The sequence below is a fragment of the Taurulus bubalis genome (assembly GCF_910589615.1).
Source record: "Taurulus bubalis genome assembly, chromosome: 19".
Classification (NCBI taxonomy): Eukaryota; Metazoa; Chordata; class Actinopteri; order Perciformes; family Cottidae; genus Taurulus; species Taurulus bubalis.
In genome coordinates, this window is record NC_136607.1 from 14,421,770 (window position 1) to 14,448,167 (window position 26,398).

Sequence of the window (26,398 nt, forward strand, 5' to 3'; positions counted from 1 at the left end):
TGGCCTGTAATGTGGGATAGATAGACACTCCCATTTTAAGTGGGTTTAGGATTTTAAAAGATTGGGAAAGTACTGCTCTTGATGTAGAAACCACTTTTAAATGCCAGCAAAACATTTAGTTTTTAAGAACCTGTGAGCCAGCAATACTAGATTAGCTTCAAACCCACTGCAACACTGAGTCAGTTTATAATACAATTGGTATTTTTTTTTTACCAGCTCTCCAACGTTCGGTCGCTATCTTATTAATAGCAATGACTATAATGCCACAATAACGCACCTGTAAAAAAAATTTAAAAAAAACTATTAAATCTGCGTGACGTCAGAAATGTCAAATTCCTTGGATGGTTGCAGAACAAAGGGGCTTGTCTGGACGAAGACAGTTTTCCGTCTGAAGCTGCGGAGGGAGGAAGTCTCGTACTCAGCCCCCCCGACAAACACGGCTTTTTTTTCCCCTCCGAGCATTTTGGGTGTTTCTACGTCAGATAAACAAGGTAACTTCAATTCTGTTTAGTTTTTTTAAAACTTTTTTTGCAGACCCCCGCTGTGTTAGTCTGCAGGGACGGTGTCCCGTGGTGTGCTGCACGCGCGAGTAACAATACGCTTATGTTTAACATTCGAATTCACCGTTGAGGCTTCAGTGTCGTTTGCAAAGTTCTGTTCACGAGGCCGTCTGAATATTTGATGTTCACTCGTTCTGTTTTTGTTAACATTAAAAAAAACATTGTGAGGGCCTAACCCTAAAATGACCCAGTGCTTTGCTTCTAGCGGGGATGAAAGTTGTTGGTAGGCGATATGATCTGATGTTGCCACACCGTGAAGCAGAAAAGCTTTGATTATTAAACGTGGCTAAATTATTATGTACGTAGTCTGCAATGTCTCTTTAAATCCGAATTCAGCTAAAAAGTGGGTTGGTCGTGTTTTACCCGTCTTATGGGGACATAAGTCTAATTACACGGTCATTTTGTGAGAACAAAACGGGAACGATTTCACGTCCTAAAAACATCATATTTTACATTTTAAGGTGAAGATTTGTTTTAAGGTTTGGTAAGGGATAGGATTAGACTTCCTGTTGGGGAAAGTCTCCTTAAAATGGATGCAAGTCAATGTAATGTCCCCGAAAGTCCTGAAAACACGTCGTGTTTGTGTGAGAGTGTTTCGAACATTGAATCCAGATTTCTCCAGTGTGGATGTTCTCATCCAGTTGCAAGTGACATTGCGATCCTGGCAAAAACACACAGCCTTTTAATTTCTCATAATCGGTGCCGTGGTTCAGACAGCGGTGGTCTTTTTAAACGGTGATAATTGTAAAATGTGTCTGCAAAGACTACATCAGTGTTGTTGCACTGCATTACAGAAGGGCTCCCTAGGACATTTGAAAGAAGGCTGTACGTGGTGTCGCCCTCTGGTGGTTGCACCTAAAAGTCAGTGAAGAAATCCTTCAATTATCTGCAAGTAAAACTTTAATAAGTTGAGCTCAAAGCAAACAGTTTTAAAAAAATTGCCCATTAACTGAGTATCAGGACTTTGTTCATTTCTCATTTTAATTCCGTTTGTTTAAGTATACTAGAATAACAGGTGTTTTTTCTGTCAACCAGGATGGCGACCAAGCGGGGCGTCAGGCCCGATGAAGGCCTGATGATGATGCAGGAGCTTGACGACCGGCTGAAGGAGCAGATCGACAAACTGGAGCATGTTCGCCTTGGCGCTGTTGAACTGAAAGACAATTTATCCGGGGTTAGGTCCGGCATACAAGAAATCCCCATCTATGATTTAAAAAAAACAGTTTCATCAAAACTAATTACTCTTAAACGCTCTCCAATTTTGACATTCATTTTTTTCTAAAACAGAGCAACAGCGATCTTACCCAGTCTATCGCTGACCACCTGGAATGGTTGAATCACTTGTCGGAGCGTGTGGAGACTCTTCACATGAACACAGCTGTTTTTGTTCAGGTGAGGAATGGAATCATTTCTGATGGCATCTGGGTAATGTACAAAGAAAAAACTGGCAGTAATCCTCTACTATATATTTTTTTAATCAGCACCGTGAATGTTCTAGTATGTTATGCCATAATAATACAAATGGTTTTAAACACAAATTAAGGATATGCACAATAAGCATAATCTCCAGGGGAATGTGAATGGTAGTAAAATATGATTTAGACAGGCCCTTTTGACTGTATGGCGGGTCCTCATGCATTCATGGGAAAAAGATACAGTAGCCACCTTAGGGTGCTTGCAAGTTCAGTTATTGGGATTCAGTTGTGTATATTATCAAACTAGTTTTGAAGTTTAATTAAATTACCACAAAGCAATTTCCACACACACAATTGATGGCAGTTGCCCACTTTGCCTGGCTGGTAATACAGCATCGTTTGTAGGTCGTGACACCGGAAAACACTTTTATTTTAGGAAGTTTTATTAAATGTTTGAGAGATTGAATCTGGGATGAGAATAAAAAAATATTCCCCATTTTCTAATCGTTGGACTGTTTCTGAGACTTTGAACCCCATCAGTGCACAGTTCCCTTCACTAATTTCTGCTTAATCTGTTTCCAGATGAATCCCAAGTCTCGCGCATGGGCAGGGAAACAGAGTTCCAAACATGGCTATCGCTTAGGACGTCTCCACCAGGCGGACGATGCCCAGTCAGAGTTTGGCTGGTCCCCCATCCGCACGAGACGAAACAGCGACGCTGCTTCTGAAATGTCCTGTAACTGGTGATCTGGTTCACTGTGGCCAATAGATCAACTGAGGTTGCAGTCAGTGCAAAAATATTGTACAGCTCCCTTCCACCAAATTGATGATCGAAGACCAAAGTCTTTGCACAGTTTTTTTCATTGGTTAATCTTCACTCATAATAGTTTAAATGTTGTACGTGCAGTGTAATACTTAACATTGTTCTGTCCCATGCATGAGTTGAACACTCTAGATTTTTGAATAAAATCTTGGATAATCATAATCCTATCGGATCAGTGTGACGCTTTGTCTCCATGCTACCTTTGTGTAAAGTTAGTGAAATCCCCTAGCCTGTTATTTTTACATTTTGCTTAATATAAAAAAACATTGCACACATAACATGTGCATAACAAACGACATGCATTGTTAAGTGTGCACTTAGTGCACTCAGCAATGCATTATTCAGAATAATGTCTACATTAAATCCTAATGGCAATTTGTTACCATTAGTTGTATTATTTAAGCATTGACGTTGTATGTTCGTGTACTTTGTTCTCACAACAAACTGTTCTGTTCTAACTGGAATACGAGGCCGTGTTTCATGAGTATACAAAAAGTGCAATCAGGCTGCACTTCCTGGAACCTGTGACGCGGATGCAGGTGTTTGTGCTTCACCAGCACAGTCGCTGCTGATGAAACTCCATAGTGTTACTGTTCGTCTGTCTGTTGTAAATAAAGCTTTGGCAGATCGCGTGGGGGATCGTTCTGAACGGAGCGTCAGATTAGCTGTAGCAACACTACCTGCTCTAAAAACAAAAAAAGAATACTTTTGAAAACACCGAGTTGTACTTATTTTTATATCTATATTACATATTTTGCGTAACGAGTGAACCCCTGGCAACATGGCAGAGAGTGACTGGGACACCGTGACTGTCTTGAGGAAGAAGGGGCCGACTGCTTCTCAGGCGAAGTCCAAGCAGGTTAGCACGGGCGCCCCACTTTGTCTGTGTGTTTGCAACTTGTTTCCGAGCAAACCTTCAACTGTGGATCCTCTGAACTATGCTGGTTTCAGCTCATTGTGAACACCCGAGTAAACGGCTCGTGCAGAGTGCATTTGTTAAAGCGTTCATTTCTACACGTGGTGTTATGGGCTCACGCGACACACGCTCCTTATGCGTCGTGGTTTACTTTAGCTAGCTAGCTAGCTAGTAACAATAACAACAGTGCGCATGTAGCGTTAGATACACAGTATTATCATTAACGTAAGAGTCTCTTCGGCAAAACTAAACTTCACATACACCTGATGCACGTTACCCAAGTCGGTGGATGACGCCAGGTTAGTTAGTGATGTTAACTTAACTGTTTTAATAGTTGACGGTCATCAAAATAGCCAGTAGCTAACTAGTGTTAGCAAGCTAACCTGGAAATATAACGTTACATGTCTATAGCTAACGTTGCTCATAACTACACCAGAAACAAAAGGTATGTTATGTGTGATATGACGAATATATAGTTAAATATATGTGTGTATATATATATATATATATATATATATATATATATATATATATATATATATACACACACACACACACACACACACACGTCTGTCTGGTGATTAACGTCAGTTGAACACCTAATGCCCGTAAAGGTTACAGATAAATCATAATACACCCAACTTTACTTTAATAGTTGCTCTAATGTAACATCTGAATATGGTACGGTATGAATATATGTTTCCGGTTAGTCCTGGGTAATAAATGTTACCGGAAGAGGAGCAACCGCCTCATTGGTTGTAAAGTTGTCGTTGTTGTGCTCAAGGCCGTCTTTTATTTGATTGATGCGTCATACCCAGATACGCAGTTTCGTTGCTTATTAACTAACAGTTGGTTTCATGATTCATAATAATAAGTCGAAAGCTGAATACAGCCTGGTCTTAATACAACCTACAGTTAATGAATCTGGAGTAGTGTATTTGGTTAAAAGCGTCAGCTAAATGTAATGTAAGATTTTGAACATCTTTCCCATTTTTTTTCTCTCTAGGCAATCGCGGCTGCCCAGAGACGCGGGCATGACGTTGAGACATCCAAAAAATGTAACTTCATACTTTCTGTATAAATGTATAATTTCCCAATTAATAACTTTGGAGGAACAACCTCTGCTAGTGCTTGTGGTGATATTGCACGTCTACCGCCCTGGATGATGCCCAAACATTACTTTGATCCGCTGCTCGTCACACAGGGTCTGCAGGACAGAACAAACAGCATCTTGTGACAAAGAACACATCCAAACTGGACCGTGAGACAGAGGAGCTACACCATGACAGGGTTCCCCATGAGGTGGGAAAGTACATTCAGCAAGGCAGACAGGATAAAGGAATGACCCAGAAAGACCTGGCCACTGTGAGTATACAGTTATCCTGTATTGACATGCAACATGTATTAGTTGGTAGTACTGCTTGAACAGATGCCTTGATCAGGATTTGAAAAACCTTGTTTACCTTTTTATGTATGTTGGTATATTTGATAAACAAACATACAGTAAAAGAAACCTAAAAGCAGGAAATAGAGATGATGCTAATCAATAACAGAGAAACGCATTGTCTTATATTGTGATAACTTAACCAATGTCCAGCCACATTCAGCCTAACACCATCAAGTGTTTATTGCCTAGGAAGTAGAAAGTAAACAGCCAGATGTCTGGCTTTGAGATCTGTGAGACACTGCCTCTCATGAATACAGTATCTTAGCGAGGACACATGTATCCACACAACCATTTCTCCCATAATCATCTGAAAAATTTCAGGTACAAAAATAGCAGTCATTTCAAACATGTTGGTGTCAGTTTTATGCTATTGTGTAAACGAATGCAGCCCGTAATTATATATCCAGCAACAGGAAGTGTTTTACATGCTTGAGTAGTTTTTGTGGCTTGTGTTATAACAAAATTCTAAATTGTTGATTGCAAAATATTTTCCTCAGAAAATTAATGAGAAGCCTCAGGTCATTGCAGACTACGAGTGTGGAAAAGCAATTCCCAACAACCAGGTCCTCGGCAAGGTAGAGAGAGTGATCGGTAAGAATATGCTTCGATATGATTGATAATTATGTCTCAATTGTCAGTTGTATAAGATATGCTCTATGTAATTTATGTTTTACCCTCTAAGAGCTGTTGCTTTAGGTTTATCCCCGCGGGCATGCGCAGTTGTGGCAAATTTTATTTTTTAATCCCTGTGTCCTGCACGAGCCTCTCTTATGTCCACATTTGCAACATGTGGCAGCAGTGCGGCCATAGTTTTGCTCCCATTGTTTTCTTCAGCATCAAGCGTTCAACAACTGAAGAATCAGTCTGTTGAAGGTGGTGATGGTACCTTCCAGACAGATGAGCATCTCCACCTTCTACTTCACGGTGATGAGGAGCGCTGTGTCTGCTGGCTCAGCGCTTCCATAGCGGGTTTTTATTTGGCTCTCCCCCCTCCTCTTCGGGTTCACTAGAGGCTGATAAGGATGAGTGATACAAAGCTCCACATTCTCGGCCTCCTCTTTCCCAGCAGCGACCGTCTCCTCCTCTGTATCATTTGCCTGCCGCTAAGGCACTGTTTCAGGATCTGCTGGAAACCAGATCTGAGAGACTTTGTGATGCCAGCAGGCGTAACCCACACCGCAGTCCCCGGGACCGTTTTAATGCTCACCTCACTGTTAACCGAGGTACAGACGGTGCCTCCCAGCCGTATTACACGTGGCAATTCCACATTTTGTGTACTTTCTTTTTAGTTTAATGGACCACATCAGCTTCGCCCTCAACCCAAAAGCGACAGCTCATAGACGATGAAGCCTGGTACAATATACAATGTTAGTTACGTAGTGTAACTCCTGATTCCATTAGTATAGGTGTAGCATTCTAAACTGTGGGTCCCTCTGGCTCCACCTACTCCTGTCGGAGCAGCAGAACTGTGGTCACTCGGCCATTCATTTTTCGCAAGTGCGTACATAACAGGCCCATGCAGGGCACAAAAAGGATCTTCATTACTGCGCACGTGTGCAAGGCTGCTCCTAGAGGACTACGCCTATACTCATAGAATCTGGTGGTGCAATATGTAACTATTACTCATCTTCTCTCATGAATAGGGCTGAAACTGCGTGGGAAGGATATTGGCCTACCCTTGGAGGACAAACCCAAGAAGAAATGAAAACAAAGCCTCGAAATCAGCCCTCCCAAATCCCATCTTTCCCTGTTTCTGAAACATGAACCCTTTCCTAACCCCCTACTTCCAAGAACCCTCAAAAACTCTCCTCCCTCTCTCCCCCTACCTGGGCTGATCTCACCTGTGTCCTGCCTGAGGACCTGGTGCTCTACTGCATTACAGGCTGCATACTGAAACACATTATCAAATGAATGATCGAACGTCACAAACTTGAAGTTCTGTGAATCTTCTTTTCACCTATGTCTGCTTTGGCATGATCGATTCAACTTTTTGATAATAATGTAAACTCATTTAAAAAGTAGAATTATTTTTCATGACTCTGAGCATGATGTTAAGCCAAAAGTGCTTGAGTGCATCCTTTTCACACACTTGAGACAGTGGGTGGATGTCATAACAGTGTTGACAAGTTTTTAATACTGTTCTTTGTTTTGATCTACAAAAATAAAGTTTAGCAGGTCATGACCTTTTCTGGGTGTGCATTTGTAGCCACTGTAGCACAGGATTTCACAACAAAACATTTTCTCAAACAGTCCTTTTATAAAGGTTTTATTCAAGCTTATTATTTGCAAACGCTGGCAAATAATTCAATGCTTCATAATTACAAAGGCACTAATTGTACCACAACCAGTTTTTAATGTACAACACTTCTGAGAAATACATTATTTCATGATTTTTGTACTACCGCAAGAATTTTTGGAAATCAAATCACATTTTCAATCAAAACTTAATTGGGATCATTTTACTTGTTGTAATGCTTGAAATCTGAATGTAGTTTTGAATTATTCCACTAGATGTCAGAATACTACCGGCAATATATTGGCTCGGTCTCACTGTCCAAATACTGAAACACTGCACAAGTCCTTTGTGTTGTAGTTAGACTTTTGTGCCAAGCCCTGGCTGATTAATGTACATTTTAAACGCTTCCAAAATTGACAAATTGCCCTTTTAATTTGTAATGTTTAAAACTACTAATGTTCTGGTGTGTAATGTTAATTAAGAGACTTAAAGAATGAACTGTGAGACATGCCAGCATTCTTCAAACACTCTAAAATTACAGCCTAAATGAAGCTGGGCTTGCTCTACATTGTTAGAGCAAGCCCTACCTTCTGTTTTATTAAAGATTAATGGACCTTATTGTTGCAGAATCACAAAAGCAGCATAATAAGGGGAAGTGCAAGTGGGACAACACATTCATGGAATGATTAATAAACAAAGGGAAAAGAGAAGGCCATTCGGAGGTCAAGAAGTGCAAACCCTCAAGTAGTCTGTTCCTGATTGGCCACTATCGAGCCCTGCAGTGGAAACCCTGGATTGGTAAGATAAGACCCTGTGGTGCCCGTGGCACATCTGTAAATCAATGTGGTCATTAATAGAAGGTATTACCAAAGAAATATAGCGGGTAGCAGAACCCGAAAAAAAACACAGAGCTGTGGATACACATTGTCCGCTTGTATTGGGAAGATAGTCCCATGGCACTTTATCTTTAATTGGAAAGCAATGCTGTGATGTTTACTTTACTCTTTGGTTTCCTAACTGGCCTTTTTGACATCAGACATTTTTACTTTTAGGTAAAGAAGAGGTGCTAATCATAACATTAACAACAGACTGCTGCAGGAATAAGTCTTACAACCCGGACATGAGTTTGCATTTTTCCGCTTCCAGTTCCCTCATCTCAAAGTCAAGTTTTCTGGTTAGATGCCTGAAATAAAGCTTGTGGTTAACACACGTTTAACAGTTTTTAATGTTTTATTCTACGATATGAAAAACTTCTGTAAATACCCCAGTCTTGAGTAGTTTATTTTTAGCCTAACATTAGCTTCTTAGTTTTGCCGAATCACGCTTTAAAAATCATAAAAATGGTGCACAATTGGGAAGATTATTGCGCTGAACAAATTGTGTAAGTAAACCCAATGGAAATTCCCATCGGCTTTTTGTCAAGGGAATCAGCGCAACGCTAACTTCAAGGGTTGGTCTGCAAAAATGCGTCATCCCTGAAGTACTCTGTGGCTCTGAGATATTTAAGTGCAGCTGTGAGCCAGCATGCACGTTACTGAAACTGAAGCAGCTAAATGAAATTTAGCCATTTTTAATTTAATTATTGTGACATTTCAAAGTATCTTTTGTGAAAAAAAGCCTCAGGCTTTAGCTTTTGAGCTTTGTTTTGTGGTAAAGGGACTAACCCATAGTCTAAACTTACAGTAGAAGTCAGGGGCCGCAGCATGCTGTTGCGGTTCATGCAGCAGTAGTAAGTGCTTCACCTGAGCGGGCAAATAGTTGCAAACAGCATTGAGCAGGAACCAACAGGCCATGAGGTCAAACATGGAAGCAGCAAAGCTAGGAAACAGACAGGGGACAATGCTAGCTGCCCTACATTTCCATTGACCTTCATCTGGAAAATGTCCCCAGTTTTAAGTGAGCACACTCATGGGTAGTTATGTTAAACTGACGGAGCAGTAGCACTCCGGGCTACTGTCAATGAAGCTACTGGCTGTGCTTTGAATTATGTGAATGGAAATGGCCTGGCTGGTAACTTTTCTGGGTAGCTTTCCCTCAGGCCAGCTGAGCCAACTCACAATATACAAACTGTTAGTGGGGTGAATAGATAAGTAGGGGTTCAATGTTCCAGTTGGAGCACGATTCAGTCATTTGCGGTGCACTTTTTTGAAAAAAGCAGGAGTTGGCAATATTCATTGTGGAAATATGTAATAGTCATGATAATTACTAATTAATTATGGCTGGATGCAAAATAGTGACTTTGTGGTGGGGTGCAGGCACTATCATCCTGTTTGTTTACTTTAGATGTCTTTACGTTATATGTCTTTGTCTATGATTGGCCCTCCATCCCTGGGAATATGGAGCAATTACAAGCAGCTATGGCACTAATAACTGGTGAGTTAGCTTTGATCTTGAACCGTCTTCTGGGTTCCACGGCAGAAAGCATTTGCACCATATTCATTCTCTAGTTGTGGGAAGTTTGGGTATGTTGTGTTTTTTGTCTTCTCCGGTCCGGCGCTGAAGACAGTGTGCAGGGATGCATATTTGCTCAAATAAAGTATGCAACCTCCTGACCGGTGTTCACTGGACAAACAAAGGAGAGCCTGGCTGTTGTTACCAGGGGGTTATTTGGATTCTTACTCAACAGGCTGCTTTACTCTCTCTCTCTCTCTCTCTCTCTCTCTCTTTCTCTCTCTCTGTGTGTGTGTGTGTGTGTGTGTGTGTGTGTGTGTGTGTGTGTGTGTGTGTGTGTGTGTGTGAGAGAGGGAGACAGAGACAGGAGACTGTCTGCGTTCCTTGAAATGCCATTCCATTGGTCAAAACACCATAGCAACATAGTTCCACCTATGACAAGGGAGCAGCCAGTGGTTTTGAAGGAGTGATGTGAAGCAGAAAGCTACATGGGGAGGGATTGGAAGTCTGCGCTCTAGTTTTGGCCTGAGGCTCCAAACTCAAATTGAGATGCAACTACACGTACAACCTGTTGTGTTGATCCGTGCATGGCACTCTGTGTCTCCCCGTCAACAGCAAACACCTCTCTTTCAGCTGACTAGTTTATTCTGTTACTTTTGTTTTGTATTTGTTGTTTTGTTTTTATTTCTTTCAGTTGGAAAATTGCTTTAATCTTTGCACAAAGTGCTGTAGTTTATGTTTATTTCACACATTTCCCTGGTTGTTATAATGTTACGTTTTTTCAGTCTGCAATTACAATAGACAATAGACAACTATAATAGACACGGTGCTGCTTTGCATAAAGTACTTTTGAGCAAAAGCGAATTCTAAATGGCTAAATATTGTATGATAAACATAAAGAATACATTATTTTGTAATTGAGTCCAATCAAGCTCTCTTTTCCTGCTGAATGTCTAGTTCATGCAGCAAATGAAATACTTTTGCTTAGATTCATTAGTTTTACAGCTAGTGATGCTAACATAACAACTATAGCCCTTAATGGCCCAATCAATAAAGGGGATCCATCCAAAAAAAGACACAAACACCAGCTAATACCGGGAGAAAATATATGCACAGTTTATTGATAGTTGCAAATAGGTGAGGCACACACAAAATAAAAATAATTAATAATGTATAGTGCTGAGATCTGACCATGTTTTTTCCCCTCTGCAACATTAGAAACATTAGTCAGTCATGGACTAAAAACCTGGTGAAGGCAGATACATTCTTGACTTTATTAAGAATTCCTTTGTTGGAGATACAAGTCTCATAAATTTGAAGCTTACGGGAAGCAAAAAAAAAAACCCGGCTCAGCTGTTGCTGCGCCAAAAACCTCCAAATAACTTGATAATCCACATATGAAAATAAACAGAGAAATTCCAGTGACTACTACAGGATAGCAAATTGTATCATAAATATTTTTTAACTCCTGCTCATATTCATGGCTTTTTAAGACCTGCTTGGGCTCATTTTTCTTCGAATATCATACAAATTACTGTACAAAGGTGTTTCTAGAACATTCGGTGAAAGGCCAGTTTCACAAAGGACGAATGATCAGTAATATTTACATTTGGCTTCTGTGTCACTGTAACATATACAAAGAACAAAAGGCACCGTTACAAATGTAAAAACATTTAAATATATACTAAAAAATAAGCATAAGGAAAAACTGGGCATCCATTCAGTAGAAGCAATCTCTAACGTTGCCAATTGTTTTGTCAATCAAATTAATACTGAGTTGTTAGACAGTATGGTTTATGATTAATTCATATAGTCCATAAGTATTTATTAAGCAATGCTGTCGCACAAGAACTGTGACTGGGATTGTGCAACTAGTACACCAGTATTCACTGGGGAATAGCCATTATTATGTCATTTCCTGTGGATTGGTTCAAGAAAATTGAAACAAAGTATACAGTACAGCACTATGAGCTCATGAATAAACATGACGGGAAAGGTGCAAAAGTATAAGTCTGCTCGTGACCTCATTTTCTATTAAAATGAAAAGTTAGCTGCACACTTACGTAGATACGACGCTGCATTATTTGCAAAGCTAACAAGCCAACAGAATACGGTTATGAATTATTAGCCTGTTCTCAGTGGGTAAAATGTCATAATTGATTTTTAATAAATACACACAAAAGAGTGTCATACATGAAACTTTGGTAAGTGTATTATCGGATTATGAATACGGTTCATATTCTTCCTTTTTTACAGATGTATGAGTCACTGGCACAAAGCGTCTCCAGTTGGTAAATCAATCATTTCATTAAAACATGTAGAAACAGCTACATTTTCACAGGTTATGTATTTGCTCAGTGGACAGTCTGTAGCAGGATACTGTTGGTGTAAAAGGTGGACGGTTAGCTTGATGCACGGCTCTCATGCAAGCAGCAATAGCGCAAACAGGTGGGTTTAGGTTCACAGTATCTCCCATCCATAGTCTCGACGTTAACTTAACTGAAATGATTGGTCTCTCTCGTTCACTCATTCACGCATAACTTCAGCTCCACTTACACAACATTTTGAACCCTAAAAAGGAAGCCATCACTTTAGCGAGTAGAGCAGCTCGGCGGTATGGCAGAGCGACAGAGGGTGAGCCGAGGAAAAGTACTGACAGCACAACCAGTCCTCGAGCTCTGCGTTCCTCTCGGGTTCCAGTGAACGCTCTGCGAACTTCATCATCAGCAGGGCCCGTTTCACGTCCAGCCAGTTCAGGAGGCCCTCGTGTCGGGACCCGTCCACAAAGCCGACCCCCTGTCCGTGCCGCTCCCGCTGCTGCTCCATCAGGTCCTTCCTGGGGCCCCAGAGCAGGCTCTGCAGTATGCGCTTGGCCTCCTGGATATGAATGCGCTTGATGGGGTCCGGTTGAAGCAGGAGCTGGGCCAGCCTCTGGAGGCCGGCAGAGTAAAGGGAGACGGAAGGGATCGGCGGAAGCTCCTCACAGCGGTAGTCCTGTTCCTTCAGAGCTGGACTCACCTCAAAGGGGTTGGCTTGGTGGAGGAGCTCATAGATCAAGATGCCCGTCTGGAACTCGTCGAATTTACGGTACTGCGCTGCTGAGAGGATCTCAGGCGCCAATCTGGCGTGGTCCCGTTTGATGCGAGGGTCCACACTGGTCGAGGCAGCGTCTTCGGGGGAGCGACGCTTGGCTTTTGCAAAGTTGCTGATGAGTAGCCGGGGAAGGTGCCGCTGAGTGTCTCCACCGCTTGAACTGTTACTGGTGCCATTGTCGGTGGCGGTTTGCTGGGGGAACTTGGAGGGCCTGCGTAGATGAGGCACCAACAGCAGGTTTTCGAGGCAGAGGTCGCGATGCGTGACCCCGTGCTCCTTCAAGTGCTCCAGGCCGTGGCAGAGCTGCAGGAGGAGGAAACATACGCGGCGCTCGTAGATTTCTGGCTGAGTTTTATGGAACGCGGCCCACTCCCGGACAAAGTCAGCCGCGGTCTGCCGAGGGATCTCAGAGGTGATAACCACCACCCGCTCTCGTTCTACCTGTTGAACGGGCGCAGGCATGGAGGGCTGAGGCAGCGATGAAGCAGGGGTATTGGGCAGAGAGACTTCGTCAGAAGGCAACATGCTCTGAGGGACGCAAGCGAGGAAGTGGCCACAGTCCTGCTGGAGGTTGAAGTAGGGAGGCATGCTCTGCTGCACCGACAGACCGTAGAGATGGCCCTGTTTGGCCTCCATGGATGGACTCTTGCAGATCTGGAGAGATATAAACACAAAGATCAGTGGGAGGAAAGGAGAAGAAAGGGAAGGAGGAGGGGAGAGAAGAATTCCTCACACAGAGACGGAAAGGGAGTGGAGCCAAGAAACATAAGAAAGGAATTCTTGTTAGTGAGGTTTCAAGGTCAACGTCAATTCAGCCCCTGTTCTCATTCAAGGGAAATCCATGTCTATGGTGCAGCTTTAAACCCAATCCTCCACTGAAAAGCTGAGAAAAACTAAACTTGTGTTTAAGTAAACTACCACGGCCCTTAAGTGCGTGAGAAAAGTCACACACTAAAATCTGAATTCTGTTACAAATCTTATTCCGTGTTGGGGTCAAATTTATAAATATAAGCTCTTCTTAGTGATTAACTATACAAAACCCCACTTTCATTTAGTTACATTTTCAGTCAGCAACATTGACGAACAATTAATAAAATTACACACACACTTAATACACAATGACCTCAATCAATGCTGATTTCAGTTTCCAACATGATTATTTGTCTTAGTGCTGGATGGGCTCGTTCTACATGGTGTGTATTGGATTTGAGCGTGTGCTGGCCTTGACAACAGAGGTTTGTCTGACTGTAAATCCTGCCTGGAATGTCAATAATAATTGGGCCTAGAGATATTAAGCAAGACTGTGGGCACCCACAGTGTGGCACAACACATACTGTACAAACAGCTGCTGCTTTGTACGACACTAATGACTTTGGGACAAAGGTTAAAGAGTGTGAATCCACACCCTTCTTTCTAGTTGTTTACACTGCATGCCCTGAAGGTTTGTGCTGTGGTGGGGCCGTCCCATCTGCTGTCGAAGAACAAACAAGACCACCGCCCAATTTGAATCTCCTCCTTCTATCCTCAAACTGTCAAATCCCTGCTTAAAAAGGTCAATTCAAAAATGATCCTTTAAACAACAGTAAAGATGATCGTAAGAGAGTTGCTCTTTTGACAATCTCTAACCGTACAGAAAAAACAAACCCAGATCTGTACATTACAAAAACACTTCCCAGCAACCAACAGCCGAACCCAGAACTTACTCTTGTTTAAAATCCTCTACTTATCGTTTTCTCTACTCGGTGTTCAAAGTCCAGGTCGTCAATGGAATAATGATCAGGTTCAATTATCAGCAAATCCATAAGACCTTTCATTCCCAGTAAAAAATGATTGATTAAACATTTAAACTGTCACTGCTCACTGGTGATGCAAAAATATGGACATCATTCTGCTACTCAAGCATTTAAGTTAAAACCCTTAAGATTTTCCTGAAGTAAAGATATTTTGGCTTTTTTCTTTTTTTTTGAGTTGATCAGCAAGGTGATTTAATTTCCTGTTTCTCGATGTGTGGAATACTACTCACTTTTGCTCGATATCTTACTTCAAACTAAATAAGTTAATTTGGATCCGCTGTAAATGGACAAGTTGCTCTTTTGTTGCATTTCCGGTAGCAGCTCAAAGAGTGTTTGCTCCCATCTGAACTCTGAGACTTGTAGTATAACACTGCATTTCCTGTTACACCCAATCAAAGGTTACGCCAAATGAATCAGCAACAAAATATTAAAGATTACAACTTTAAGGTGTTCTGGAAGTGAACATGGTTATACCAAACACATATTTCACAAACAGCCGATATAAAATACTTTGTCAAATTAGGCTGAGTATTTACCTTCACAGCGTAGGAGTTGCTGGGGTCTGAGGCGCAGGCAGCAGAGTAGTACACAGCATCTCCTGAGTTGCAGCTCGGCTTGTTGGAGGTGAGCCTGAACAGAGACCAGTTGCTCTCCTCAAACCTAAGTGGGTTCCTCTGGGAGCGAGTGAAGTGATCCTCACACTTGAGAGCCAAGCGCCGCAGAGACTCAGCATACAGGCCTCCCAGTTTGGAGTACACTCCCTCCCTGCTGTCTATGTTACTCAGAAGGGTCTGGAGCTGCAGGCTGGAGCCCAAATTTGGCGTTGAACCCGGTTCTGAGGACGAGAAGGGCACGCTGAGTTGTGGGGAAGAGGAGCAGGTGACGCTGCTTCGGCAGTGGACTCCCAGGCGCCCTGGAGTCTTCAGAGGCTCATCCAGTGTCCGAGACCTCGAGGGTCGGCTTAGCGGGGTGTGGCAGCGCTCCAGAGACTCGCTGGAAGAGAACATGGGCCGTGGGTCGACGGGGCTGGACGGTAAACTGGAGAGGCAACCGACATCAGCGGGGCGACACACGTTGCTCTCCGAGCCCGTGAACGGGAGGCGTGGGTAGGCTCGGACAAAGGGTCTTCCGGTCGCGCTATCAGGAGCCGACACGGTGCGGTTGACCTTTTTTTTCTCTGGGAGTGGCGGTGGCTGGTTACTGAAGCTGGCAAAGGACGGCTGGTGCGGAGATCCCGGAGCTGAGGCCACTGGACTTCTGGAAAATGGAGAGGAACAAGAGAGCCGCGTAGCATCCTGATAACCTGAGAAGAGAAAAATAAATTACATCAGCGGGGCTGCTTAAAAGGAAAGAACGCGTTAGCTCCTGATCAAGTTAAGTGCACTGTACTGCTTATTTAAGGAAAGGTGGAAAAGGAATGCAAATACTAAGTTTGTGTTTTGTACTTCTCAAGCTAGAGGATAGATCAATTGTGAAAGAAATAGTTCAACATTTTGGGAAATGTGCTTACTAGCTTTCTTACTGAGCGTTAGATACGATTGATACATGTCTGTGCACCAAATATGAAGCTACAACCAATAGACGGAAACAGTTTCGAAGATAATGTGTTTGTGTATGTTTAATCAAAATAGACTTCAGTGTTAATTAGTAATCGTCAAGGTGCTGTTAGAAAGACTTCACTACCTTTGGACAGAGCCAGGCTAACTGTTTCTTCCTCATCCTAGTCTTTATGCTAAGCTAAGCTAACCAGCTGTAGCTTCATATTGAACAGACAGATGAGAGAGCGACATTGATATTTTCATCTAAAAAAGACAAAGTGTAATTCCTGAACCATCGCTTGAATGGAATTAACTAACATATGTTGAAATGGAAAATAGGCACACAAACACCAATGACCAGTCATTGACACACTATATCCTCTACTTATTAGTGAGCTTGTGAGTGAAATTCCTGTAACCTTACAGTACTGATAGACTCTCATATTCCTCGGCGACGGTTGTAAAATGTGATATATTTACTACACCCCTTCTGTCACTGCCTTCTGCTTAGCCTGAGCACAAACACATACCTCGTTGCCGCAAAACAGCTGGAAATTTCCACAATCCAGGGTTCAAGCCGACACTCAAAACATCCAATTATGATCCATTTGTCAATTAAAGACTTAAAGCAAGAACTCGACATTACACTCGAGGAGACAGATACTGAAATAATTGTGTGGTGCAGTCTTCAATAACTGCTTTCACAGAGGGGGGAAGACTGTAAAGAAAAAGAAAAAAACTACTCTGTAGGATGTAGCCGAGCCCTTTTTCCCTCGTTATCGGAGTCCATAATTATCTCTTCAAACAACGTTGCCCAGGAAGTTACAGCAATTACAAGTGTCTGTGCCACAGAGGATATGTGAAGGTTGACAATCATTTCACAACCAAGGATTCTTGATTCTGAGCCACTTCTCAGGTTTGATGATTGTAGAAATCTTGAACTCGCGTCACAAAAACGAACCGCAGGGTCAAAACAATCTTCACAAAAGAGGAATAGAAGAGATAAGGCGACAGACTGCCGCTGTTATGAAACCTCGCAACGCTCCTTTTCCTCTTTTCCTCGTTGTTGCAAAATTTCACTGTGTTAAAGTGCATTCTCATAGTCGAACATCAGGAAGCAGCATCTGAACTGCGAGGCGGCTGACGTGCAGGCGAACCAAGCACACGTCTGTAAAAGATGTGGAGGAAGCACCTAACGCTCAATGAACTACAATGGTTTGCTTCATCAGATACGGGTTCAGACATGTATGGTCCTTGGACTCCAAGTGCATGTTTCTATTGGAGCAAAGGGACCTTTTGCAAAAATGTAATAATATGTGTGTGAGTGTTACTTACCAGTGTCCCCAGTCAGGTTGTCGGTGGAAGCGGTGGAGAGGCTGGAGCCCAAGCCCCGAAGAGAGGAAGTAGGGCTCTCCACTGACCCGTGTTGGCTGCAGCGATCCAGCTCTATGTTGCTGCCACTCATCTTACTACTAACTCTGACGGAGAAAACAGGAGAAACGATGGTCGTGAATATGATGATTGGACGAACAAGATTACAAATTCTACCAAAAAATCTGGTTTGAATGCTTGTTTGTGTGTCTGCATTGCTGACATCCTCGCCAAACATAAGCCTCGCCAAGTGTAGCGTCCACTGCTAGTTTAGTCAGAAGGTTTTCCGCTGAAATATTACATTTTGTTTGCGTGCGTCTGTTCATGAATGTGGAAGCATTTCACTTCCCCTTGATGTTTTCTTATCTGCACTATGTATTACTCATGCGTCCACGTCAAAGATCACACTGCCTCTTTTTAAATGACGAACACTTACCGTCAGTAGTTTCACTTCCTAATTCAAGAGGCACACTTCTTGATTTTGTGTTGATTTATAACTGCGACAAATAAGCCTTACTAAAAACAATATTAGTCTGACAGGTTCAGTAGTTTAGCTTGTTTCCGATAATGGAATTTTCCTCTCTTGAACACAGTAAACTGCATCAAGCAATACAGCAGTAGTCAAAAAAGTCAGTTTCCGAACACTGAGGCCACAAGTGGCAATTGCAGGATAATGACGTATTTGACTTTCCCTACATTTCCCAAGATTCCCTTGAATCGGTTGCTTTCAAAGGGAAACTCAAAACAATTTCACACATCAAAAGTCAGCTTACAGGTCTTGGAGATCATGAATGGAAAACGTTGTATACATGATGATTGCTGATAAATTGTCTCAAGTGTTGTCAGTACATCAACACATTTGATAATGACGTGTGTGGGTGTGGAGTTAGAAAGCTTTATGTAGCCCGCTCCTCACCTCTGCTTAAGGCTAGCTACATTAGCCACTACTAGCCTAACACGCCCAACCAAATTGTCAGCACTTGAGTTTTACAGTGACCACAAAAACATATTAAAAGCTGTAGCAGCGAAACCTCTAGGTGTATTGAATTGAGTAAGGTGAATTGTGAATTCAACCTCTGGTTTGGAAGAAAGATTGTGTTATTTCTACTTTCAAAAGTTACACAACCTTGCGTGCTTTCTTTTTACTCGCTTGAAAGAAGCTTTGCATTCTTCTTGTTCAGTTTGATTGAGTAGCATGATAGCCACTTATAATACCAATGAAATCTGTGCATGAGCAGACTTCCTAATCAAGGTGACCAATTAGGCTGAGTGACAGCCATTCGCTTGTCTCATTATACCCGCTAATGGCTCAGGGAAGCCGGGTACCATCCCATCCCTTCATCTATCTTTCCTCTCTTCCATCGCAAAAAAAATACTCCTCTCGCCATTTATCTGCTGGACCCCCGACTTCAATTCCACCATAAATCAGCAGAACAAACAGCTGAGGAGGAGAAAGGGAGAGGAGCACATGGGGGGGAGACACAGGGTTGGGTATTCTCTGAAAGAATCCGCTATCATTTTACAGACAAAAGAGCGGTGATGAAAGGCAGTGGAAACGCTGAGGCAGAGGGGAAACAGTAATGGGCGCCGGAACTATGTGTGCATGTGTGCGCCTGTGCAAGTCTCCCTCCAGATCTCTCAGATTTGTATCCAAAACATGAGATTTTCCTTGGTGAAAGAATGCCATTGCTTATGTCCTGTGGGAGGATGGGCACGGATGAATGAGCCTTCTGAGCAAGGGCACGCGGAAGAGACCTTGGATCGGATTAGGACTGCGTGTACGAATAGACATGCATTTAGTCAGTTATGTATATGATCTGATGATTATTTTCTTGTTTGGTCAGAAAAGAGGGGAAATGCCCATCTTCAAATAACACAAATGTTAAAATATTTTCCTAAATCATGCCGGTATAACATAATAAAAGCCCCATTCATCCGGATGTTCTCACTCGACTGGGAAAGCTCAGTTTTAGTCTAAACGTCTATTAATACACATCTTAATTGCTCATTTCCTCAGAATAGATCTCATCACTTCCTTTGCAAAAACAAAGCATACGTGAGCTATCGTGATCTCCCCAGTAAACCAGCCACACGTTCTGCAATCAGCCCAGCAACAACACGTACTGGAGCTTGATTGTTTACACTCTAAATCTGGGTTCCTAACACACTGGATCTGTTGACACACATGTTATCCTGACGTGTGTGTGTGTGTGTGTGTGTGTGTGTGTGTGTGTGTGTGTGTGTGTGTGTGTGTGTGTGTGTGTGTGTGTGTGTGTGTGTGTGTGTGTGTGTGTGTGTGTGTGTGTGTGTGTGTGTGTGTGTGTGTGTGTGTGTGTGTGTGTGTGTGTGTGTGGTATAAATAAAGCTGTGTGAAGGCATATTGGGCAGTTCTTTAAAAAGGGATCGGATTGGGGTTACAGCTAACTAGCCACAGATAGCAGTGCGACGGTGTAAAATGAGACCCAAACTAAACTGTGCTGTTGTTGTGGATCAGGTTCACGCTACTGGTTTCACTTCCTGGCTTTTCTCTGTTGTAAATATATAAAATGATGAAAAAGTACTGTGTGTTGTTACATCCACACATTCTCTCTCCTATTTAATGTAGAGACAATAATCTTTTAGTGAAAGTCAAAATCTAAGATGGTTATACAGCATTAAGAGTGATGAGATACAAAAGAAAATGTAACTCATAAAATGACCAACACATTGATGTTGATACACAATTCAAGGTTTTGTTAAAATGAAGTGGAGTCAGGTATTCATTAACACCTGTACAACGTAATCCAATCCCCTACAACAGCAACATACACAACCTTTAAGAGGCCGACAATGTTGAGTTTCTGACGAGACAGAGAGGAACGGATTGAAGTGTATTTGTGTTGCTTGTATTGGAAAACATTTGGTGTTCCGTTTGTTTTCTACAAACTGACAAAAGGTGTTGATTATTGCATTGCTGCTATATTGGATTGCATGATATCGTGCATGTGATTTTGTGTTAATTTGCAGCCTCTGTATGTTACACAGTGCAGCGAAGAATGACATGCACAGTTTCTTTGTCATGATTGTAGGATAGTTACCATGGCTATATAGCCATATAAACCAGTCTTTGAAACACATATTCATTAATGGTTGACAACAATCCTTTTATCTTTTGCAAACGGCTCCAGCTTTGCCTTGTTATCTTCTTCACTGCCAGTTAGCCCTTTCCCTTATTCAGTACAAGCCACTTTCATTTATTTGCCCCGCATCACAGAAAGTAACACACTTCTGCATAATTTTCATTTCAACCGTCTTCATCTTACAACTACTGTTGTGTAAACAGTATAGACTCAAAGAATAACATAATTTAGGCAGAAAAGGATTTGAAGAGATGAGAAGAGCAAAAGTCACGGTGTGAAAGACGTGTGGCGGATGAACAAATGAGCAAAAAGTTGACCACATGCCATCTACTACTGTGCCTCTCAAAGCAACCTCTGAATTCTGACTACCAAGCTCCTGATGGAGGCGTGAAAATAAGCCTCTGTGGTTTCTTCGTGCAACGCATCCAAACTCAGTCAATTTTACTGCATGACCAAAAATGTAACCACTTCTCTTCACAAGTCTAATGATAGATGCGTCGTCCAAGAGAAAAGCACGAGTATATGAAAAAGACGCCATCAGGTGCCTACCTCATGCTGGACAGGCAACGGTCCTCGTCGGGCTGGCCGGCTCGAAATGCCCCCGGATCAGACTGGTGGCTCTCTAAAGCCCCGCCATGTGTAGTAACACAACCCTGGCTCCACACGAGTCATACGTGTATTTAAAGTCCCTCTCAGCAGGAAAAGCCACAGCACCCATCAGATGTGCAAAATTTAAGCAGCCATATATCATATATAGCATTCACTCATTGACCTAGCGGTTCTTCAGGCGGCAACAAGATGCTATCTGTTCTGCGGCACAGAAGGGATCTGTGGAGGGAGGGGCGGCTCGTCTTGGAATGATAGTTAAGATAGCAAAAGGCAACTCAAACCCAAGACAAACTCAGTGGACTTGAATCCACACGGCCGATCTATGAATTCTATTTCTATTGATGGCAACCGACTTCCAGATAGGGACAGTTTGGGAGTTGCCAGGGGCGACAATCTGTTCACTAAAGCCCCTCCTTTGACAACCTTCAATGATCAGTGGGGTGGACAAGCCTTCTCCGTGAAAGAGTACTGACACACGTGCATGACTTAGGTACATGCACAAACGCCTCCTCGGCTGACCCACCATGTTATATGTAGGTTGACCTGTTACGAGGAATAAAAGAGTGGACATTTGGTGCTTTCCACTGTGATCAAAGGCTCTGGGAGGCAGATTTTTCCAACCATCTGTGGCTTTTAAATGATTCAGCACATCAAAATGCTGCTTCACGGGGGTCCGTTACATTTTCCATTCACGCCACACACAAGATTCTCTCAAGTCTCAATAATAAAACTGTATGCAGACAAGATTTAGATTCTGTTTCTCTGCAGCACTTTGTCACACTTGTGGATTAAATACACTAAACACGCTGATAAACTTGGAAAGTCACAACTGTCGCTGGCTGGCTCGAGGCTTGTTCCAAATGTGTCACAACAAGGTGTATTTTTATCAGTGCAGAATGTCCGCAATGCCATAACAAGAGAGATAGGTCCAACCTAGAATTACCACAAACATAAGGGCCCTTGAAATGTGATAGTCAATCTGTGTTTTCAACAGTAAAACACTCCTACTCAGCTTTTGCTGACTCGAGCAGCTCAAGACGGCAGAACATCTGTTTGTCCTGAGGAAGTCACAGTCGTGTGTTACACCTCATCATGTCGTCCCAGACGAAGCTGGGTTTATTTTGAGGAGATCATTTGATCCTCTAATAACTGAAACAACACAAGGCCTCTTCTCTGTTTCTGCTTTGGTGTAGCTGACTCAGACAGCGGAGTGTATTCCTAGCCTCCTGCAGACTAAAGCACATGTGCAAATGTTACTACTAATAAATGACCGTGACGGCTTGGAGCCCTGAGTAGAGTAGGTCACAATGGTGCAGTCTTGAATAAGAGCGAAAATGCATGATTCTGCAGTTCCTGTGAGTTATGTAATTAAATATTGTTACTTAGCATTAAATATAACCAGGATGTCAACATCAATAATTGAAATATCACATGCGAGCAGGGCACATGTGATATTTATTTTGGGCCCAAAGATACGTCTGAACGCCTGCAAATGACAGTTTGTCCCTGTATAATATATCAAGGCCTGTTTCGTTTTTTTACAGTTATTGTGCTGCAGCCAAAACAAATTTACAGCAACGTGACAGAGCAGGGGACTATTTAACAGACCCATTTTGTGTGTTAATTAGAATTGAAAAAGTCACATTACTAGCTTGAATAGAACAAGGCATGCATTGAGGAATGTGCCGGAACAGTTTGAATGATCACAAGCTGCAAGAATGGAGGCTGATTCAAGGCTGAATAATGATGCTATGAAAGGGGAAGGCACCGGGAGATTCACACAGACGACTGCAGTGAGATGCATACATGTGCACTGTCACAGGCAATATACTAGACAGTAGCTTATATTCCATCAGCAGCACTAACACTCTATACATATACAGTCCCTTCAGAGAGACATGTGCAGAGAGACATGTGCAGTTATGCATTTAGACTAAGTGCATGTTGAAAGTACTAAATTATAGAATTTAGTGTCATAGCTAAATTACAGTCCCATTAGTTCTCATGCAAGTCAAAAGTAAGACTGAAGGACAGGCACGCAAATATGTGCTATAATGGGCAGTTCAAGTTTGAGAAATGCATAGCATTCATCTCCCGGCAAGTGCTTAGTAGACTAGGGTGTAATTAAACCTCTATTAGAATTTTTCTTTTACATAGCTGCTGTATTATAAACAATATTTAACATCAACCCTTTCTTGAGATTCATGATCTATTTACTGTGCTTGGCCATTAATTAGCATAAAAAATATTATGAGAAATTATAAAAAGGTAATATGTAGGAAGTTACATACGAACAAAAGTTTAACACTGCTGAATCTTTTCAGCTGCGCTTAAGAAAGTAAAAAAAAAAGAAAATGGCATAAAAGATTGCTGCTGAATCTGGAGAAAAACCAACTGATGTCGTTGGTGAGATTAATAAAGGCTTCATCATCTAAATCCTTTATCTAGATTAAATACTCATCATAGAGTGGTCAGAGATTCCCAAATACGTCATTACCAAGAAGTGCTTACTTTTCATTGCTTCATATTGTACATTAAGTACCTTGACGATTTGTGTCTCTTGGTCAAACTGAGCCAACAATGTTAAGACCTCACATTTTTCTGGGATGGAAACACAGTCCTACCCAAATACAGTAGGGAGTGTTTCAAACCTATTTGAGGGTTAATAATTGAATGTATAAAAGCCAGACAAAAAGTTCTCTGTTATTCTTACCTGTGTAGTTTCTTGGGTGGGGGAGGTGGTGGATTGGGCTCATTGTTGGCAGCTTCCTTTCCTGCTGCCAGCAGCTCTGATGAGCCGCCATGCAACCGTTGCTTGGACGGCATGCTCCCGTTATGCTTGCCCTCCTCCTCTGCACCGGTGCTCGCAGTCTCCCCCTGACAGGCACCATTGTTGGGGGAAGCTGGGGGGGCCGTGCCTGGCTCTGTCATTGGAGGGGGGCTGCTGTGGGCCTTCGAGTCCCTGGCTTCCTTCCAGACAGCAGCGCTATTTACCAAGCATGCCACCCGAGAGGTTGTCCCTAGGTTGGCAGACAACTTCTTCTTCTGTCCCTCTTTCGGCTCTTTCACATCCTCCTCCTCTTCTTCCTCTATGCGACAGTTCCAGCCAGAATTGGGGTGGTGGGGCTTGTGCCAGCGTTCAGACACTGCTGCGCTGTGGGTCTCTGTATGGACCTTGAAGTGGCCCTCTCTAGCAGAGACGAGAAAAAGCATGGGGAGTTCAGGTAGAGGGACGGGAGACGAGATGGACGGCGAGAGGCTGGAGGTGCTCAGTCTGGGGAGATCGGGAAGAGGGACGGGAGAAGAGATGGACGGTGACAGGCTGGAGGCGCCCAGCTTTGGGGAACGGGTGGTTCTTTTCGGGGGAATGGGTGGGCTGGACTGAGGCTTGGGGTGAAGAGTTGGGGTAAGGCTGGCTTCGGGGATCAAAAATGGTGCGCTGTGGCTGTGGCTGGGGCTGGGCCAGCGGAAAGCCGGGCTGCTGGGGTCTTTACGTGCTGTGGGGCTGAAGTGGGATTGGGTGCTGATGGCTGAATCTGGACTCCTCAGGTAGAAAGTCCTGTTCTCCTCTGTGTGTGCGGCCATTACTGTGATGGTGGCCCGTTGACTCTCACCTGACAGCTCAGAGCCCTTGAATGAGTTCTTAATCTGGTTTGGAGACACAAGATGGGATTGCACCCCATTTCCTTCTGAACTGCGCTTTTTCTTGGTGCTCTGTGCATAAATGGGTTCTGAGTCTTGTTGTTCATTAGGAGAGCTGGGAGCGGACTGGAAGCTACCCATGGCCGTTGGGCTTTGGGGGCTCCCTGACTTAACTTGTCTTCCTCCAGACCCCTCTGCCCCAGGAAGGGAATCTGTACTACTTCGATAAGAACAAGAGGAGTCTGATAGACTGGTCTGTTCAGACAGGATGGGGGGAGAGTGGAGGGATGGGGGAGGGTTGTGGCTAATGGTGTCCACACTGAAGGCTGTGGTGCGGAAAGTAGTAGAAGTGCTAGATGTCTTAGTTGTAACAGCAGCAGTATTCCCACTGCTGAGACCATTGCTATGAACTGTAGTCGGACTGGAAGTGACAGTATCCACAGAAAAAGGTATCTCCACCGACGCCAGGTGGGACTCCTGACAATTTGCCCTGGCAGTCATACTAATTCCATTATAAGTGCTCTTGGTTCTTGAGGTTGTTGTATTCTGCTCCCTACAGATGTCTCCATTGGCGTTCTTCTTTAAACTCTGAGAACTTCTACCCTCCTCCTGGGTGACAAAGATATTGCTGATGATCATTGAGTCTTTAGGCAGGATGTTGGGGGATAATGAAGCCAGAGAGAAGCAGTTGTTGTAGTCCATCTTGGTTTCAGGACTTTGAAGAACGGCCTCTCTATGGGCCTTGTTGCAGCCGTTACTGTCAATGTAAAGCGACGACAGGTCCAAGAGTTTCTTCAAGCCCATGCGCTCAACTGGGCTCTTTGTGTTCTCCTGTCACACATAAACATGAGCACACATTAGTGAACAGGTACATCATTCTGGGCAGTAATAAACTCAAAGGTCTGTTACAGGAAAGAGACATTTAAGAGAATCACCTGCTCTATGTTCATGTTGACGTCGGTCATTGACTCGTTGGTGTCGAGGCTCATCATAGTGGGTTTGACAGCGATGGTTGGCTTGCTGTAAGGTGAAGGCGCTATCACTCCAGATTCTTCATCGCCTCCCAGGATGCTCTTCAAATAAGCGGCTGGCCCACTGCCATCCAGGCCGCCGACAGTCTTGTGGTGTGCACTAAGTGGGTGGAAGCAGTTCTTGCAAGAGCCGGGTTTCCACACGTGTTCTGCAAAGTCGCTGCACGCTGACATCTTTGGTTTGCTAAATCAGGTTTGGTCAGAAGTTGCTGTTGAGTGATGTGGCAGACACCAGATGAACCATCATGGCTGACCCACAGAAGGTTGCAACATCAAAAGAAGAGGAGAGAGAAGAATGACGTACATTGTTAAAATAATTAATGAAGTCATGATGTTTATCACTTTTTTAGCCATAGATTGTATCAGAATCCCACATGTCTTTGTCACCCAGTAAAACTGCTTGCAATACATAAG

General features: G+C 43.0%; 3 protein-coding genes across 3 annotated transcripts; 2 read left to right on the plus strand and 1 right to left on the minus strand.

The window, feature by feature from the left end:
- The first annotated feature begins 394 nt into the window (after positions 1–394).
- Positions 395–2,954, plus strand: LOC306751170 (uncharacterized protein). Its single transcript, XM_079234712.1, has 4 exons — positions 395–491; positions 1,596–1,734; positions 1,848–1,952; positions 2,558–2,954. Exons 2-4 carry the CDS (start codon positions 1,597–1,599, stop codon positions 2,720–2,722), a joined length of 408 nt encoding a protein of 135 aa, XP_079090838.1. The 5' UTR covers positions 395–491; position 1,596; the 3' UTR covers positions 2,723–2,954.
- Positions 2,955–3,437: 483 nt separating this feature from the next.
- edf1 (endothelial differentiation-related factor 1) lies at positions 3,438–7,337 on the plus strand. Its single transcript, XM_079234728.1, has 5 exons — positions 3,438–3,657; positions 4,721–4,772; positions 4,919–5,079; positions 5,659–5,752; positions 6,805–7,337. Exons 1-5 carry the CDS (start codon positions 3,580–3,582, stop codon positions 6,864–6,866), a joined length of 447 nt encoding a protein of 148 aa, XP_079090854.1. The 5' UTR covers positions 3,438–3,579; the 3' UTR covers positions 6,867–7,337.
- A 3,551-nt stretch (positions 7,338–10,888) lies between these two features.
- Positions 10,889–26,158, minus strand: prag1 (PEAK1 related, kinase-activating pseudokinase 1; the record flags this gene model as incomplete). Its single annotated transcript, XM_079235376.1, has 5 exons — positions 10,889–13,535; positions 15,211–15,977; positions 17,548–17,690; positions 24,025–25,784; positions 25,889–26,158. The coding sequence occupies 5 exons, from the start codon at positions 26,156–26,158 to the stop codon at positions 12,375–12,377; spliced, it is 4,101 nt and encodes a 1,366-aa protein (XP_079091502.1). The 3' UTR covers positions 10,889–12,374.
- Between the last annotated feature and the right edge of the window lie 240 nt (positions 26,159–26,398).